This window comes from Ambystoma mexicanum, chromosome 10 (genome assembly GCF_040938575.1).
Source record: "Ambystoma mexicanum isolate Mex_15411 chromosome 10, UKY_AmexF1_1, whole genome shotgun sequence".
NCBI lineage: Eukaryota > Metazoa > Chordata > Amphibia > Caudata > Ambystomatidae > Ambystoma > Ambystoma mexicanum.
In genome coordinates this window covers 1669822336-1669840999 of record NC_090932.1, presented here as the reverse complement: position 1 = coordinate 1669840999, position 18664 = coordinate 1669822336, and the positions used below count along the sequence as shown (strand labels likewise).

The 18664-nt window shown below is 47.2% G+C and overlaps 1 protein-coding gene across 2 annotated transcripts in view; it reads left to right on the top strand.

Annotated features, from left to right (window-relative positions):
• Nucleotides 1–18664, top strand: part of ADGRD1 (adhesion G protein-coupled receptor D1) — a 1635406-nt gene that overhangs the window by 1041120 nt on the left and 575622 nt on the right. For both annotated transcript variants that reach the window (XM_069620079.1, XM_069620080.1), the window contains one exon: nucleotides 1465–1568. In XM_069620079.1, coding sequence (XP_069476180.1) covers nucleotides 1465–1568 — 104 coding nt within the window. The remainder of the gene's footprint in view (nucleotides 1–1464; nucleotides 1569–18664) is intronic.

The following is an 18664-nucleotide window of genomic DNA, read 5'->3' as shown; positions in this document are numbered from 1 at the left end:
TCATAGGTATCGAACTCAAACTGAAGCAATAACTCAGCACCTGCCTCACACACGTCAAGAAACCCCCTTCCAGGCACTGGCAATGCCCACATAATTCTTGAACGACAAGCAAAGCAACAGACCCAAACCATTGACACGGGAGGATAGCTCAGGGGCAACGCGCTCGCCTTGGAAGCAAGACAACGCTGAGCAACACAGGTTCAATCCCTTGGTCTGCGCTTAGAAACCTCTGGGTATTAAGAGCGTTATAAATAACTTATATCAATTACACCCCGATACTCTCAAAAGAGATCTGCAGAAAGGTAGAGATTTGCCTCAAGAAGAAATCTGGGACGGGCATAAATGAACATTAGAATGGGAGTGCATATTGTGCCTGTGCGCCACACGCTTTGCACTTTCATCGCTGTGGACACCTAACTAAGACTGATATTCACTGGTCAGTCAGAACATCTTTCAGATATATTGAATTTTTGCTCATATTGACTTATTCAACATTTCTAGCGCAGACCACTCACCTAACTTTCACACAATCTGCAGACATAAATGAGCCCAGCACCACGGCCCTCTGAAATGATTAAGCACAGCTGTGAGAAGCAGAACACCACCAAATGACCCCTTTCATCTCTTGCACTTCTAAATCTGCAGACAAAGGCCCACCCCTCCTTTGGGCTGCCAATCCTCCGCCCAAACCCACCGAGCTGTAGTCCACTCACAATGCAAGGCCATCAATGCCTTCTTCACTGACAGCATTGACAAGATCTGACCACAGACTGACACCCCCATCCACATCACCGGCCTCTTCCTTGGCATCCCCATGAAACTGACCAACTTAAAGACCACCGCGTTTAAATAACTGCCTTCCATCCTCTGAACCCACCGGCCATCCGCTGCAATGATGTCGTACCCTCCTTATTAAAGCCCCCGTCAGGGGAAGGCAGGTTGAAATTGCCCTCGTGCAAAAACATCTTTTCTCAAAGCACGTTTGCACAGGGGAAATGCTTGCCCTTGCCCTAGTCCCGTTTCTTCGCGCATGGAAAGATTGCAAAGTGGGGTCATTTTTCACTAGTGCTAATAACATGCTAAGCTGCACTTGCACCGGTGCACTGGCGCTGTAGCGGTAGCAGGTAGAACTGGGGCACACTGTGCTCAGAGGCTTAGGACGCCAAGTTATTACAGTGCAAGGCTGCATGTAAAGTAAAGTAATGCTTATTTATTTTGCAGCTCATTGTGTACTGAACAGCCACAATTTAAGCATTGTTTAGATAACACTATTGTGCAGGATGGCTTCATGATTATACACGATAATGTATCATGTTTGCAATTATTAATAGTCGCTATGCTACTCTTGAAACTAATGCCTGCTGCTGCTAATTAATGCGCGTGGGCCTCGCTTGCCCTTTGACCTCTAAAACTTCGCTGTAACTCCAGCTTTGTAAAGTCGTGTTCTCTTCTGTCCCTGCACAGCTCAGCAAGGAGCACCAGGTGGCGCTGTCGTCCATCAGTTACGTGGGCTGCTCCCTGTCCATCGTCTGCCTGGCTGTCACGCTCGTCACTTTCGCCATCCTGTCGTGAGTAGCGTCCACCTACGTGCATGCGCATGACGACCGACTGTCGTAAAATACAAACATGCATTTCAGACAAGCAGACCATGAATGACCAGGGGTGGACTGGCCTATAGGGAACTCTGGAGATTTCCCGATAGACCTCTGCACCTTGGACCGGGGTGCACTGGCCTATAGGGGACTCTGGAGATTTCCTGATAGGTCGCTGCACCCTGGGTAGGGGTGGACTGGCCTATAGGGAACTCTGGAGATTTCCCGATAGACCTCTGCACCTTGGACAGGGGTGGACTGGCCTATAGGGGACTCTGGAGATTTCCCGGTGGGCCTCTGCACCCTGGGCAGGGGTGCACTTGCCTATAGGGGACTCTGGAGATTTCCTGGTGGGCCTCTGCACCCTGGGTAGGGGTGGACTGGCCTATAGGGAACTCTGGAGATTTCCTGGTGGCCTCTGCACGCTGGGCAGGGGTGGACTGGCCTATAGGGGACTCTGGAGATTTCCTGGTGGGCCTCTGCACGCTGGGCAGGGGTGGACTGGCCTATAGGGGACTCTGGAGATTTCCCGATAGGCCTCTGCACCTTGTACAGGGGTGGACTGGCCTGTAGGGGACTCTGGAGATTTCCCGATAGGTCGCTGCACCCTGAATGAATGACCGAATGCCTGTTCATGGCCAAAACACACATAGCTCAGTGGAATGGTTGGTTGCCCGTAATGTCACTTTATTTCTTGGTGCAAAAGGCCATTTCTTTGTTCTATGTATGTTAAGCAAGTTGAAGTTGTTCCGATTTGTGCAGTGCACCAGGGCCATGTGCGTGGTATTTAGGCGCTATGGTGGCTCTGAAAGAGTGTGGGTAGGTTTGATAGATTGGGATTGAGAGAGACAAAGTGAGATTGTGGTGCTATGCGTTGATGGCACAGATCGGATGTAACCAGAGCTCTGCACATGCCACCGATTCTTAGGTGTGATGGGTAAGAAGCACTGAGAGACAACATCAGGCTTGCAGTGTGGGCGTACGGCGGCAGACGTGCCAGCACTCTGGTGCCGCTGAGAGGGAGGTTTCACCACAGAAATCGGGAAAATGCATTTTTCCCATAGGATTGCATTGGGGCTATAGTTATTTTAGGCGGGTGACAGTAAAAAACAAGCATTGGCAAAGCCAATAGTTTTGGCATTTACTGCTGTTGTTTGCATTCATAGGCACCATGGTGCAAGGAGGAGAGGGCACATTTTCAGAAGAGGATGTGATAAGGGGTGCGGGTGTGCAAGAGAACGAGAAGGAGAATAAAGCGAGAGCGTGAAATGAAGGATGAGAGGGAATAGCGAAAGTGGAGGTCGGGTGGAGTAGAGAGCGTGGGTGTGGGCTAAAGAGGCAGCCTGGGTAGGACAAACAAATAGATCTGCCTTCAAAAGTAGCACAAAAATAGCCACATTTTATGCAAAATAGCCCAATTTGAAATCACGGCGCAGCTGGCAAATGGAAAGCCGGCCCCTGACTTGCTTCTTAGAATGCTGCTGATTGGAGCAAAGATGAGTAGGGAACTTCTCAATGGGTAGTATGGTGGAAAAAGATTTGAGTAATTTGGCACTTTCATGTCATGGCATTGCCCGTTGCTATGCCAACCAGATATTCTTTGTTCAGAAGCCCTGTTCCCTCTCTCTTTTTTGTAACAATAATTTCGGCAAAGTTGTGCCGCAAGCGCCACAAAAATGTGTCACAACCAAAAAGTGCAAACGCAACAGAAATCCATAGAACTGTAAACTAAAATCAAGAAACTAAAGAAGTTAAAAGCGGTCTCGAAATGGCAGTGAGTGAAAAGGCAATAGAGGATCGGTAAAAGAGAAATAGTCAAAAGAAATGTAAGGAATGCAAAAGAAGAACTTACTAAAAGGGACACTAGACTTAAGTCGCAAAATGCAAAAAAAACCACAGAATAAATCCAGCAGAAAAAATACGTCAGTCAACAAAGCAATAAAACATGGTCACCCAGATGCAGTACAAGAAATAGAAATACTATATAACGTGATAACAGAAAACTTAAAAAGCAGAGCAAGTAATACATCCATGGCTGCCGCGTTAACAATTAGAGCCACCAAGCAAACCTGTCTACACATCATGTATACTTCCTCAGCCATTAAGTGCCACAGACTACTTTCCCAAACTGTCCAATGGAGTTACTTCACAGCTTGGCCATGCCTTTGGAAAGCCGGTAGGTTTGGGACAACATTAGTCTGGTTATGATATGATATGGCATTTATGATGCGCCTATACACAAGTGTTTCAAGGCGCGACGAGGCAAGGGAGGGGGGACAGAGGGAAGACAAAGACAATGATCTTACCAGGACAAGTGACATTGGGATTGCGCAAGTGCAGGGGAGGGGGAAAGGGAAAGTGCAGGGGAGCACGGGATGGCAGTGCAGTAAATAGGATCAACAGTAATAAATAGAATAAATAAAACAACAGATAGAAGTGCGGCCAGCTAGTGGCAAGTGCAGGGGTAAGTGCAGACATCAGGTGTCAAGAGCTGGTGGGGACTGTAAGGATACAGAAACAGTCCCCAAGTGCAGGGGCTGCCTGGGAGGCAGTGCAAGAGTGCAGCTGGTGGGGGGGGCCTGGGCCCAGGATCAGAGGGTAGCCAGTCGACCAGTGCAATTTCAGTCAACATAAGACAAGCCTATCAGCCATCGAAAGGGATTGCGCTAGCCATTCAGTCAACTCACAATTCGTTTTAGGGAACCCCTAAAGGTGCAGCAATTAATTACTAACAACCGGATGGTTGAACATAGGGCAGTGGGACAGGCAAGATATGCCAAGAGCCGGGCTTCTCTGGGCACATGCACGGAGCTGATAGCACAGGTCGTTTTGCAGATGCCGAGAAAGGGCACACACAGAGCAGAGGTTCCACCATCTAAACCAGTAGGTCAGGAGCAGCCACTAAACACACCCTCACCTCATCGCTGTCCTTCAAGCTCGAGGCGTCTTCTGGGGTAGAGCTCTCCCTTCCGTCATGTTTCGGTTTCTTACTACATTCCTGAAGAAGAGTAGTGCCAAACACGAATGCAGATTTCTGTGCCCAACACAACCCTACACATCAGGCTCGAGACCATATTATCTAATAGCAGAAATTCAGGGTGAGCCAACTTCGGATACCCAGAAAGGAAGGGGATTCACAGAAATACAAGGGCATTGCCCAGGCTGTGACTTTGCATTGACTAATTAGGATTACTTTAACCAGCTTTTGTTTATATTGCAATGATTTTATAATATTATGGCAGGATTTTGCAAGATGGGGGCGCAATGAGGAGTATTGCCCTGGGTGCTACATCATCTGGGGACGGAGCAGAACAGTGGGGAGACCGACCAAGGGGAGCAGACACCTCCCTGTGCAGAATGGTAGAGGGAGAAGAGCAAGGCAATTGAAGAATGGTGTGGGATAGAAACCATGTATGTTCTGGATGGATTTTGGAAGGAAAAGATTCCTCCAGAAGTCAGTAGTACTAATTTCCAGAACTTCAAAGCAATCCAAAGCCGAGCAGCCCTGCAGGCGTCATACCTGTGATCTGAAAGTTAAATGGCAGATCCATCAACACGCCTGAAACGGAGGCTCCAGCCACTTGTGTTGAAGCTATAGAGAATAGACAGGAGTGGCAAACTGCCCACGCTTACGGGTTCACAGACAAAATTTTAGAGGCAAGAATTTAGAGAAATCAAACTCGAATTTTGATGAAGCTATTTCAATGTAAATACAATGGGCCTCATCACAAGTTTGGCTGTAACCCTTAAATGCGTTGGTAGCGCTATTACCGCCGCATTTAAGGGTCCACCAAATCACGGCCTTGGCGGGGGCAAATCCGCCGCAATTTTGCTATTACCGCTGGTGGGAAAACCACTGGTGGTAATAGCGTAAACATTCTCCATTGGGCCCATTGGGGAATGGGGAATTCCCGAATGGGCCCAAAGGGGAATGGGAACTTACCGTTCCTCCAAACCTGTGATCGGCGCTAATAGCCTCGGGGGTTTAGCGATAGGGCTAATAGCCCCGCTGTAATACCGCCAGGGTTAGCGCCCAACTCGTGATGAGGCCCAATGTGTTATTAAGTAGCAACGCCTCCTTAATAAACAGGGCGATTTGTATGCATCGTCTTGGGTTGGGTGTGGGAGACATTACGTTTATGCAGACATCACATGTGTATTTTCTTGTCAGCCTATCTCCTAATATTTAGTTTTGGACGATTAGTGTCACAGTCCCCAATTGACAATGATTGTCATGTACACTGTAGAAGTCTAAGAAGCTTGGCTTGACCAAGTGCTGCCTAGCAAACATCACGTGGTGTGTATATGCCATGTCCCTTGATGGGACATGACAGTGGTTTTCGTTTCTGGGTATACTTTTTCTTCACCCTGTGCCTGCAAAAATGCAATCACAGACAGGGGCAAGAACAACTGGTAGCCTGAAACGAATACAAGCTCAATGGAGCTGCTTACATTTTATTTCCATAGGTCCCTATGCACACAAACCTGGGCAATGTGTCCTTCCACAATGTGTATCCATACCAATGAGAATAATGGGTCCTTTGTTAAAAGGTGCATTCCCACTCTCCGAATGACAATGGCTGAGTAGAATGCATCTTGCACTAAATTGGACTAAATTATAAAATAAAAAAGTATTCTCCATGCCATTTTGAATATTTTAGAGTACGGGTGTAAATCCAGCATTAACATATGGGGGCACATGCTTTCCATACAGCCAATCCCAAAAACAATCGTAAATGGCACCTGCCAGGTCTGAGCGTGGAGGACATTATTCATTTGAAACCGCATGCATTCTGCCCAGCTTTTGCAAATATTGGTGGTATTCCATACGAATTCAAGCTTCTCCGGAAATGCAATGCAGGTGGAAAGGCGTGCAGATTTGCTGCACGAGGTCGAAGAGGTCTGTACGTTTCACACCCAGTGACTAATTCATGAAACACGGTTGGAAGAGTAAAAAGAAAGGGGTTATATTCTCACATGTATACTCTATGAAATGTGCACTCTTCACTGACAAGGGCAACTCCTGCGCCAGTCAACTTGGCACAGAGGGTGATCCCGGGCCCTCCTGCCAGGTACTGCTCACTTGACGAACGCTACTATTCCCGAGCACCACGCTGCAGAAAATCTTTATATCCGGCCAGTGGAGGTGACAGCCTTCTCGGGCAGATGAATAAGGGCTTGGCTTGCGCAGACAGTAATCGACTAATGCTGTAAAATAAAACTGATGCTCTACTTACTTACATAAAGCCAATAAAAGGGAACTGCAAGATCAAAATGAGAGTGAGTGCACGCACCATGTAAGAAAAGATAACATCCTTACCTATCATGCTGAAATAAAATGGCTGCCCTGGGTAAACACACACAGACTGGAGTACCACCCACATCATACTGACATCACTCACTGCACAGCCAATCTGGTGCTCCTTACATCAACAACACTGGACCAATCCCCCATAAGTCACTAGATGTACATTTTTAGAGCCATTTTAAACCAAACCATAACTTTTACACTACCTTGTTTATTTTTAATAAAAATACTGTGAAATGTGTGACATAACTTGAAACTTGCAATACATATATTTTAAAGCATCAATCAAGTCAAATAACCTTTAAACAACATTAACAGATGGCCACCGCCATTTTGGTAGTAAAACTGGATGACAAATTCACCCCACAGTACCAATTCATCCAAAGAATGCAAAAAGATTTGTGGTTCGAGCGAAGATGGGTGTGAATGGGAGGAAAATCCTGTAGATTTTGCTTAGCAATGGACGATAAATGTGTGGGACACAACTCCAAGCTACATAAATCCATCCTCATATGTCATCTGCTTTGAAAAGCATTACAAGCCTACATTCAAAGCCCCTATTTCAAACTCTTATGTTAAAGCTCTTATTTTAATGACAATAGTTTCGACTTTATAGGTAGCGCTTTCAGCACCGCCTAATAGCCAATACTAATAGCACTATTTTTAATGATAAAATTGGGAGTCTTCTGACTAAATCGGGAGGGTTAGCATGTATGGGGGGTGGTCCAGGCATGGGTGGGTCAGTTGTTAGAGGTGTAGAGTTGTATTGCTTGGAGGGAGTTTGCAATGCTTTGCATTGATGGTGCAGATCAGAAGTAACCTGAGCTCTACACTCTGAGCTCTCAATGCATGCAGTGTGTGTGTGCAGTGGTCAGGGCATGGGTACGTTAGTTATTGTTAGAGGTGTAGAGTTGTATTGTTGGGAGCAAGAATGTGCTGCTTTGCTTTGATGGTGCAGATCGGAAGTGCCCTGCACCCTACGTGAGTGCCAGCTTTCTAGGTATGATATGTAAGGGGAATTGAGGGCTCTAAGCACAGAGTGCTTACAGTGTGGGCGTGCAATGGTCAGGGCATCGGTGTGTCAGTCGTTGCTCGAGGTATAGGATTGTATTGTTTGAGTCTGAGGAGAGGCTCTTTTAAACGTTACTTTGTGTTTGTGTATGGTGAGTAAATTAAGGGTTTATTTGTTAGGGTCAGGGGTTGGTCCTACAGGTTTTCCCTATCGGACGCAAGCATATAGCACTACCATTAATTCTGTTGTGCTGAGTGGTGTTGAGCTTCTTCAAGGTTGGCTCATGTCCTGTGTTGCTTTTTTCATATAAAAAAGAACTGGATTTCTCTTAGAGTTTAATGGCATCGGAAGGTATAGTCATCTTTCTCCATTCCACCTGTTGATTTGGAAGTACAGGTGGGGATGGCCAAGGGTGAGAAGGAGGAATGAGGCATGAGGGCAAGGGGTGAAGAGTGAGGGCTGAGGAGTGAGTAGGGGACCAATGAGTGAGAAGAACAAGCGAGGAGCAGGAGAGTGAAGGAGAAGTGAGGAGCAAGGAGGAGGAGGGAGGGGAAGGAAGGAGGATGGCCTAAAGTATTACTATATAACCATCACTTTCAGAGGACGCTCCTCTTTTTCTTGTTGAGTGTCTGCCTTCCTCAGATTCTGCAGGTGGCAGTCACGTTGCACTGTTGTCTGCTGCACATACCCTCCCACCCACATTGGGCAATCGCTGAGGCTTAGTGGCCATGTGTACTCAGATTAGCCTCTGGGTCCTAGTGCATGCAGCGTGGCGTCCATCTTGCTTGAAGACATTTCAATTCATTGCAGGTGTTTATTACTGAAGGGGCGGCGGGCACCAGATGCGTGCTGTGAAATTGCGTGTGGGCCAGGAGACTGACCGTGGCTGTGGGCAGTGTTAGCTGGTAATAACAAGTGGGTTGGTTGAGGTGTCTGCAATTACAGCGCAGTCCCCGCGGGGATGAAAGGAGTTTGATACATACAGCCCCTTACCACCCACCTCGTCGAAACATTTCTTTGTTGCATCTGCTTGCATGCAGCAATGCAATACATAACATATCTGTAGCACTTTGCATTGCGTCTCTTAACACTCCGTTAAGACACTATTGTCCGATTTGTCATATACTATCGACCATACTTCCCTCCTTCTCAAGGAACTGGCCAAGTCGTTTAGAAACATTTCCTGAACAGGCCGATGTCATCGAATGGCGGCCTGTCAGGGAACTACGCATGCGTTTACGGCGTACTGCGCAGGCAGGAAGAGGCATTGGACTGTGATGTAAGGAGCAGGTTTGGGAAGGGGCAGGGATGTGTTTAGGTGTGTGCGTCAGGTGCCTGTGTGTATGTATGTTATCAGTAATGAGGGTTGGTCAGGGGAATTAGAGGTCGGGGGATGAGGTGGCAGGCTTGACCCCTGACCAATACACATCTGGGCATTGGGGAGGAAGGGCAGGGAGGATACGGGAGTTGGGGGGTGTCGCCCACATTAGGGAAGTGTACGGAAGGGTGCGCTCCAAAGGGGAAGATGTTTCCCTGCAGTGCCGAAATTGGACCTGGTCAACCGGGCTTTGGTGAAATTGTCCTCTGGGGAAACATTGTAGATCCCCTTCTCACAATCCTTATTTACTGAAGTGCCCATTAATTGGAGACAGAATTTGGCAAAGCCCTTCACTGAAACTGGATTTGGACTCTTTCCCTTACATCGTGGCAAACCGTTCCGTCCTTTTCTGCTCTACTTCCTTTTTTGTTTTGTCTCCTTGAGGTGTGGCTTAGCAAGAGCCCAGGCTTAATGCTGGTGCTTTCTTTCACAGTCAAAAGATCCTCCTCCAACAAGGGGGTTCCCATTAAGTCACTTTTTGGGGGTGGCAATTCATGGGGCCCACTAGAACCAGTCTGAGGCCTATCCATGCTGGTCGCCTGCATGGGTTTGCGGTTGTAGCCGGTGACCTCACAGTGGTACATGCCATGCTTGTGCACGCATTACCCCACCATAGTTGGGAGTTAATGAGTGAGGAGGTGTTACAGGGCCTGTGGTAGCCTCCCTGTCGTTATGGTTAAGTTGCTCAACTCATAGGGAGAGCACTTTTTGGGTGGCTAACAACTTTGCCCACCCCTCAACAAATCCTCATGAAACATTGAAAAAAAAGTATATGACCCCGTCAGTTTGCTTCTACGTTTGGTGAGGCTTCGTCTAGGAGGGGCAAAGTAATACGGGGTCCCAAAATGTGTGTTTTCCCATAGATGCAATGGAAAAAAAATGTTACTCATGTCTACAGCCCAAACCGGTGGACAGATTTTCCGAAAATTTACGGCAGGAGTGGCAGCTTGGTCCCAAAAGAGTGCTTTTGTAAACTTGGTGTCAATCTGTCCAGTAGTTCTTTTTAAAACGACCAAAAAGTAGGTAAAAACAAATTAGTGATATCTGGGTTCAGTCCGCGGACCCACTTCCCTATTTGGTCCGATTGGCCTAGAGGGTGACGTGATGTCCGCGGACATCGGATGCGGCCGCTGATTGGTCAATATAAAACGTGAAGTGCAGATTTTCGGAAACACAAAACATGTTGGATTTTCAGAAAGCACCCGTTGTACACGAACATTGTGGTAAAAACATGTTAAAAAATACAACATTGCACTTGTCAAACTAATGAAACAATCTCTGGGAGTCTGAGGGGTGATGAGGATGGGATGGATATGGCTTTAAAAAGCCAAAAAGCATTTTTTTTTCTTCCCCGATGTCCGCAAACAGTCCGGGGCAGTCCTGTGATGTTCACAAGCATATTTGATGCTCGGGGCATCAATGCTTATTTGTGCTTTACACGGTTTGTGAACAGCAGTTTTCAGATGGCTTATAAATTTGGCGCCACTCAGTGAAACTGCATGGAATTTTAGAATTTCATTCTAGACCGGACCTGATTCTGAATGGTTTTAAAAAGTGTGGTGTGGTTTTGTCAAAAGGGAACAAAATTAGAGGGGGTGTGCCAAAATATTGTAAAGGCTTATACATATGGTGCCATTAATCTGCACAAATGTTTGTAAAAAGATTTTAGAACCAGATCAAAATGTTTTTTCAAAGTTTTGTGTGATTTTGTCAAGAGGGGGCAAAATTAGAGGAGGGTCTAAAATATTGTAAAGGCTTATAAATGTGATGCCATTTGACGAATCTGCACACAAGTTTGCACAATGATTTTAGATCTACATATAAATGTTTTTGCAAAGTTTGATGGGATTTTGTCAGGAGAGGCTAGATTCGAGGGGGGTCTCAAAATGTTTAGATGGCCTATAACTTTGTTGCCGTTTGACGAATGTGGACAAAGGTTTTCAGAAAGATTAGAGATCCAACCTTGAATGGATTTTGTCAAGTGGGGGCTATGTTAAATGACTATTGTATGTATGTATATTTTGACACTTTAAAAAAAAAAAAACATGGGCGGATTTCCAGCAAACTATGTGAGGAGCATTGGAAAGGTCCTGAAAACACGGTTTTGCAAATGTGTCCGTGTTTTATTTTTTGACAAGTGTCATAATGTAGGTACAAAAAATAGTGATGTACCTTTGGTGACTAAGGTATAGCCTAGGGCCATGGGCAGTGGCCAGATTGTCAGGGCCATGGCATAAGGTCGTAACCCAGACAATCTGGCTACTGGCCATGACCACGAGTGACAACCAATGGGGATAAAGTGGTCTATGTGGTAAAATTGGGATAGGTTTGAAAGGGAAAAAAATGTGCTTGTGCTAATATGGTCATAGGGGTCTTCTGCAGTTCTGCATAGAAACGGAAGAGGGTCTCAATACGGAGCCCCGCCTTCCCTTTCAATGGTGGCCATCTTGGAAAAGGATTTCCCTTATTACAGTGGGACGGACGTCATGTGCGTTTCCGTTGTAGGAAGAAAAAAACTTTTTTTTAGCACCCCGGTTACCGCTTTGACAACCCAGGGTGCTAATGGCCTTCATCCCTCATTGTAGGAGCTGGAATGGGGGATAACGGTACGTGGCCCTCGTTATCACCCTCGTTTCACTTGGGCCGATAGCTTGGGATGGCAGGTCGTTATCCCCAGTTCCAGTCCCTGGAACGGGGATGAACACCACATTATTACCATGGCATACCACAACATGCTAATGGAAATGTTGGAAAATCTTTTTGAGTCTATGTACTTTACTGAGAAATGTAAAGTAGATCGAGTCTATGAGCTTTTTTTTAGTACCATTCTTTTTTTTTTTTTGCAGGAGAGGTTAGACATGAGGTGAGGCGGGAAATGAGGGAAGAGGCACCAATCACTAATATGGAGGGGCAGGGAGACAGGAGAAGATGCTGCGTGTGTGTTACATCTAAGGTAGGGGGCAGTGTTTCTCATGCTCCTTGAATACAGATTCAAAAGCACTTCGAAATTGCTCCTCCCTGCAGAGTGATGTGTAGCAGTACATAAAGAGGACTGTTGTCGTCAAATGATATGGATCAACAGCCTATTTTATTGCTTGCAAGCTGGTGGGATTGTGTGTCCCACAGAAGTAGGCTTTGTGGTTACAGTACTGGTTGAGGAAGATGAGGTGGAGGAACACAGTCTACTACTTGCTAAGAAAGGAACAACCTTTCTGAGAGCATTGCGGTGGTTGGATTTGGTGTGGTGGTGCATTGAGGCTGTCCCATAAGAGTACTGTCTAGGTAGTCCGCGACTGAGTACAACATTGCACCGAGTGCATTTCACTTTGGTAGCTTTAGCCTTTGGTACATTCCCAACAGTGGTAAAGTACTGCCCACCCATGATTCCCTCTTGGTGCGAGAGGTAGTGTAAGGAACTCATGGTGGCAACAGTAAAGACTGACACAAGTGATCACAGTTCAAGGGTGTTTATTGAACTTTATAATGGGTGAGATAAACGCCTAATCTATACCGAAATCTAAGATGGGAGCAAGCTGCGGCCACCAAATTATAATAAGGCTGTTCTAGTGATGTCTTCTCTGAGGTCTATGCTAAAAAAACTATTTCCAATCCTTACCACTAAATTACATAAAGAGCGTGGGATAATGTTTACCAGAAAAGAAAGAAGTGTCCACCAAATGATAAGTCACGATGGCATGGCCGGGTCTGCCTTTTCCACGTTTGAAGCACAGGACAAGGCAGGAACCTTGAGCACAGCACATTCCTTGGCCTCATCAGTACGAGGTTCACAGTTCAGTTCATCGATATCAAAAACCTTCAGAGGCTATGTCTCCTTCGTGCAAAAGTCTTTTGCTTTAGAAGGCCTGTGGTGTTTCACAATAACAAACAAATGAAAGGTTCTCTTGTTGATCTTGCAACTCGGGTGATGCTCTCTAGGATTCTTCTTGCAGTGTGGCCCTCCCTCCATCGGGTTCACTTCAGCCTTTCTTTAACACAGTGCATGTATTTTAACACATTTAATACATTGCTCATTTTATCAGATAGCAAGGTTTTCCTTCTCCTGGCTTTCTCTTGGCATCCCTCTGTCAGGTTCACACTTGCCACAATTCACAGTTCACAACCTTATTGGAAAGCGGGGTTCCCTTCCGCTAGCTTTCCTTTGGCAATGGGTCTGAGATTTTCAATTGTTTATGAGATTTGCCCTCATAGGACCACTCTTATGCCTCATGCCTCCATTTCCTAGGGCTTTCTGGTGCTTTTAGTTTCAAAACAGGTCCTGGTCAGAGTCTTTTGAATGATACCCCTCTGCACCTGGACTTCATCTGTCCTTTCTTTAAAGTTCAAAACATACACACAAGCTTTTTATCTTGCAAATTCCTTGCGTTTCATTAATGTTGCTACTTGCAACCTAGGGCTCAACACAGTTTGGTTTGCTACCAGCTTCCTCCGACTCACTGGCTGTGCTAAACCCATTGGCTTCTTTGATCTCTGGAGTCAAGGATAGTGCCACGGTAGCCAGCGTGCTTCTCCACCTGCGTTATCAATGCGAGAGCCCCCCATGTATCATTGTTGTCTGCTGCACCGCACGCCAGCTGTAACTCCCTGTCTAATGATTTCTCTTTCGGAGGTTTCGCAGACATGAGTTGAAAAGGACAAGGTCAATTCCCCCTTCATTGTCCTTCCAGGTCTCACCGCCTTTATTCTCTATTTGAACTGCCGGTTTGATGTATCTGTTTCCTCGTGCGTTGCTCAACATGTGCTTTTGTGTTCTGCCTTTTATCCCTGTGGTTAAGTTAAAGACCATCGGGTGTGCTTGGATACTGTCAATTGCCTACTCTGCCTGACTAGTATTGTTGGGACATGTCAGGTAAACCTCTCTGGTGTTACTCCATTGTCTGTTACAGTGTAAGAAAGTGTTTGTGTGGGAAGGTGGGGGGAGGGAGAGCTTCTACATATCCTACTGGGTAGGATGGGGAAAAGGGGTTGCAGGGAAGGGAATACCACATCTCACCCCTCGGTGTCCCACCTCCACTTAAATTACCATAACTGGTTAATTTCTGAGGTTTTTCATCTTTTTACCTGTAACCATAACGTCCCTTTAACAATGTTTTTTCATTGAATTTCATGTTTTTATTAGTGCAACTTAGCCATAACGTCCCCTAAAATTAAAAGGTTTATTTTGCAAAACAAACCTACTTCTTGGCTCAGTGGGGTCAGGGGGATTCTAAGAGAGGGGTGTTATATAAGGGTTGTCATCCAGAGTAAACAAACTGGACATAAAAATACATCAATAAGGGCTTCGATCAGCATCCCAGACTAGGCATTGACTTAGCTGTAGTGTTGAATTGAAGTCGCTTGCAAAGTGGGGGCTCGTCCGGGATATTCTGGGTTAGATTTACCACTTGTGCAGCTTAATACAGTGTGCCAACTGACCGTATACACATATCCGTTTAGATCACCACGCTGTTTTACACTGTGAAAGCACCCCTCAAAGGAACGCTCTAAGGAAACGGTCTGTTTTGCAAAATAATATACAAACTTCTGTAAGTCAGGAAGGAACTCAAATTCCAGAATGACGGCACTGGTAGACATCAAAATAGCCAGAGAGCACTTCTTACATAAGCTATTTGTGAGCGGTGAATGGACTGAGCAGGGCCAGGATGCGTGGTTGCAGGCAATCACACAACAGGTCACTGCAACTGGGTTAGATAACTGGAGAGATCAGGGTCCCTTACATGTGGCCCTGAGTGAACTATACATGGCTCCTAAAGCTAAAGATGAACACGACAAGATGGTTAGGATAGCGGCATATTTGTATCTATATATGGGAGCCATGCAGGACAAATGTGCTGAAGGCTAAGATCTGGCAAATTGGCAACAGATCGCGTTAGAGAAGGCCCAAGCTGACCTGGTCTCGTCTGAGCAGAGGATGCACAGAAGCCAGGAGTCAGAAAATGAGAGCGGACAGTATTTCATTAAAATCAAAGAGGGCATGTGTATCCTGCAAAAGGAAAAGTCTGACCAGGATACCAGATTTCTGGCATTGCAGAAGGAGTATCAAGAAGGTTTGGACTGCCTACTGCAGAGCCAGAAAAAGCTGGAGCAACAATTAGATTTCAATAGGGTATGTGCTGAGCAGGTAGTTACCCTGCAAAGCCACCTAGATAGGGAAAAGGCAGAGAGCAATAAAATGATCCTGAAAGACCTGGATACCCAGGCAGAGTTTGATCAGGAGCACCAGAAAGCTGGTGCCCTTCAAAGGCAAAGGGACGACCTGTCGGCACAGATGCAGACTCTTAGTCAGGAAAGGGACACCTTAGGCCAGGAAGTCTGCCATTTAAAAAGAAAAACTGAAGAAAATCACTTGGCCCTCCAGGGGCTGGGTGACCTCCAAAAAGAGCATCAGAACTTGTTAGAGCACACCAGGAGGGTGGAAGAGGCTCTGGCAAGAAAGGAGCAGGCCAGTAGGGATGGGACTCAGGAGGTAACCCTCCTGCAGCAAAGACTGGCCCAGTACTCCAGGACCTATCAGGAGGCACAGAGAGAGAATGAGGCTCTCTGCCAGCACAATGATAGGCTCCAGCAACAGGTAGCCATGCAGGAGACACTGATGGAGTCTAGTAAGGCCTTAACTGAGGAACTGAACGCGCAGGCTCTTGCACTGCAACAGGGATCAGGGGCTGATAGAGATGAGGTTCGCTGGGAAAGGGAAACGCCTGAGCATAACCTCAGGAGCCCTAGTACCAGAGGCCTTCATCTCTCCCAGTCCCTGGACTCTGCCACCCCCATGTCCCCTGGCCCACATGAGCACAGGGCCACAGGGATGGCAGATTACTATCCAGCCAAAAGTATGGGGCTCATAGGCCAGTACCACCCAGGAATGGATGGGCGGGCATCGGGTATGGGCACCTAAGTACAGTGCAATTTAGTGGGGAACCCCAGGAGAGTAGGCCCACTAAGGGCATCCTGAAAACCTCTGCCCAGTTAGGTCAGTGGGGGGGTACCCATCAAATCCTGGTAGCAAGGAGGGATCTGAAGACTCCTCTGAGCGTCACAGGTCACAGGAGACTGGGTCCCACATTCTGCCAGCTATTCCCAGGCTCGCAGAATCCGGGAAAACCTGGAAAATCAGGCGGGCACCTCTGGGAGCAGTGCTTCTGAATCAGAGGATGAATGGACCAGGGTTACCCGAACCAAAAAGGCCAATAAGGTGAAAGGGGCCTTACTTAAGGACCCCTTAAAACAGATTAAGGCAATCAGGAGTGTCATCACGCCTTATCATAAGAACGCAAAGTATTCTGTTTGTGTACACTTGGAGCTCCATGAGCAAATGATGGAGACTTTCCATTTGAAGGACAGCAGTAGCTGCATCCAGTACGTCAAATGGACATTCTCCCCTGTATACTCCAGTTTCTTTGCGGGGCTGGAGGACCAAAACCATTCAAGATGGTCCACATATAGGGCGGCCATCTTTAAACATTTTTCTGTACATAGAAATCCCAAAGAGGCTCGCAAGGCAGCCTACAATTTGCAATGTGGGGAGGATCAGGCCCCACAAAAAAATGTGTGCAAGAATTGAAGCGTGCCTTTGCGCAGACCACCAGAAGGGTGCGCACGGACAGCAGAGAATTCATCAACACATTTTTCTATGCTCTTCCTAAGTACATAATGACCCAGCTCATGAGAGATTTTCACGAGAAAAGATCTTTAGACTGGGTCATTGAGCAAGCCACCCGGATCTATGAGGTGCAGAAGCCCATAGAAAATAAAAGTAATGCGCAGAAAAACCCCAAAACCAACAGCACCCCTGCTGCTGCCAAGGTGGCGGAGGTAAAGGTTGCCCCCGTTGTAGATTTGGAGATGGGTGGGCCTAAAAACCTGCCTGCGCAGAATAACTCTAACACCAGAAGACCCTCGGACCAGTCACAGACAGGGAGTCAAGGAGGTAGTCCCACAAATGGGGTCCCTCGCTCCCCTGATTATGTAAGTCCCTGTTACAAGGGAAACCGACCCATCCTGGGTTATGTGTGGACTCCTCCAGACCAAGGGGGGGATCCAGCCAAGCGCCTAACCCGGGGAACTTCCCTCCTAACTTCCCCCAGGAGGGCAGAAATTCACCAAATCCTGGGCAGAACTTTTTCCCCAGGTATCCACCCAATTTCCAACCCCAAAACCATACATTCTTCTTTCCCTAATTCCCTGAGCCCAGACAACCTAATCCGGGAGAGGGGAGGCCAAGGGTGGAGGGGTACCCAAATCTTCCCAACCCGGGGTATTACCAGAGAAGGGATAGCTACCCTTCCCGGGATCAGCCCAGGGGAGTAAATAGAGCCCGGTATCAGCCTGAGCGGGTTTCACAACTTGAGCGCCAGGTCCAAAACATGGCACGGGATCTGGGTCACATGCTGAGGGCGCAACAGAACCCTCAGATGGGCATGCCGTCACAGAACGCCCCAAACTCTAACCTGGTGCTCCAGAACAATGACGGGGGCAGCACCCTGACAACCCACCGGTTCCCAGGGAGGAGACACAAGGGGAAGAGGGGTGTAAAGCCTTGGAGGAAGCTTCCTTCCCAACTTGTAAACAGCCCCTGGAAAACCAGGAACCGGAAACAAAATCTCCTGCCCCTGAAAGTCTGCCTCCCAAGGAGCAGAGGGGGGTAGGAGTACCCAAACAGACCCACTTTGTGGAGGAGGTAAAGGTCTTCCAATTTGAGGGAAGGGATCCCAAGAGGATCCTGGGGAAAGGATCTTCTCCTTCAGAGATGGGGGAACTCCTCCCAAGGAAAAATGGCTCCCAAGAGATTCCAATCCAGACTGGGTAGATGTGGGGATTGAGCTGTCGCTGCCCATTATCCTATCCCAGAACCGACAAAACCAAAAACCCCTGGTTCAAACCCATCTTGGTGACTGCCTCCCAAAAGGCAGGGGCGGCCCAGAACCGGAACCAGGGAAACCTAAAACCGAATCAATAGACTGGGTAGATGTGGGGATTGAGCTGTCGCCGCCCATCATTCTATCCCAGAACCAACAATACCAAAATCCCATGGGTCAAACCCATCCTGATGACTGCCTCCAAAAAGGGGGAGGGGGGCGGCCCAGAACCCGAAACCATTTCCAGTTGCCAACTTTTTCTTTCAGATTCCCCAGGCTCTCCACAGAATTCTGCCCAAATCTCTTCGCTAGCAATGTCCAAAACCAGAAAATTAGCCCACCAGTTGTCAAAAATGTGCATTATCTGTGCCCCCTTGAGGAGAAGGAGGGATGATACTATGCCCCGGTACAAGTACATGGGCAGGGTACAATTTCGGCACTGGTGGACACTGGATCCCAAGCTACCCTTCTGTCCAGAAGGGCCTTTGATGAACTGAATTC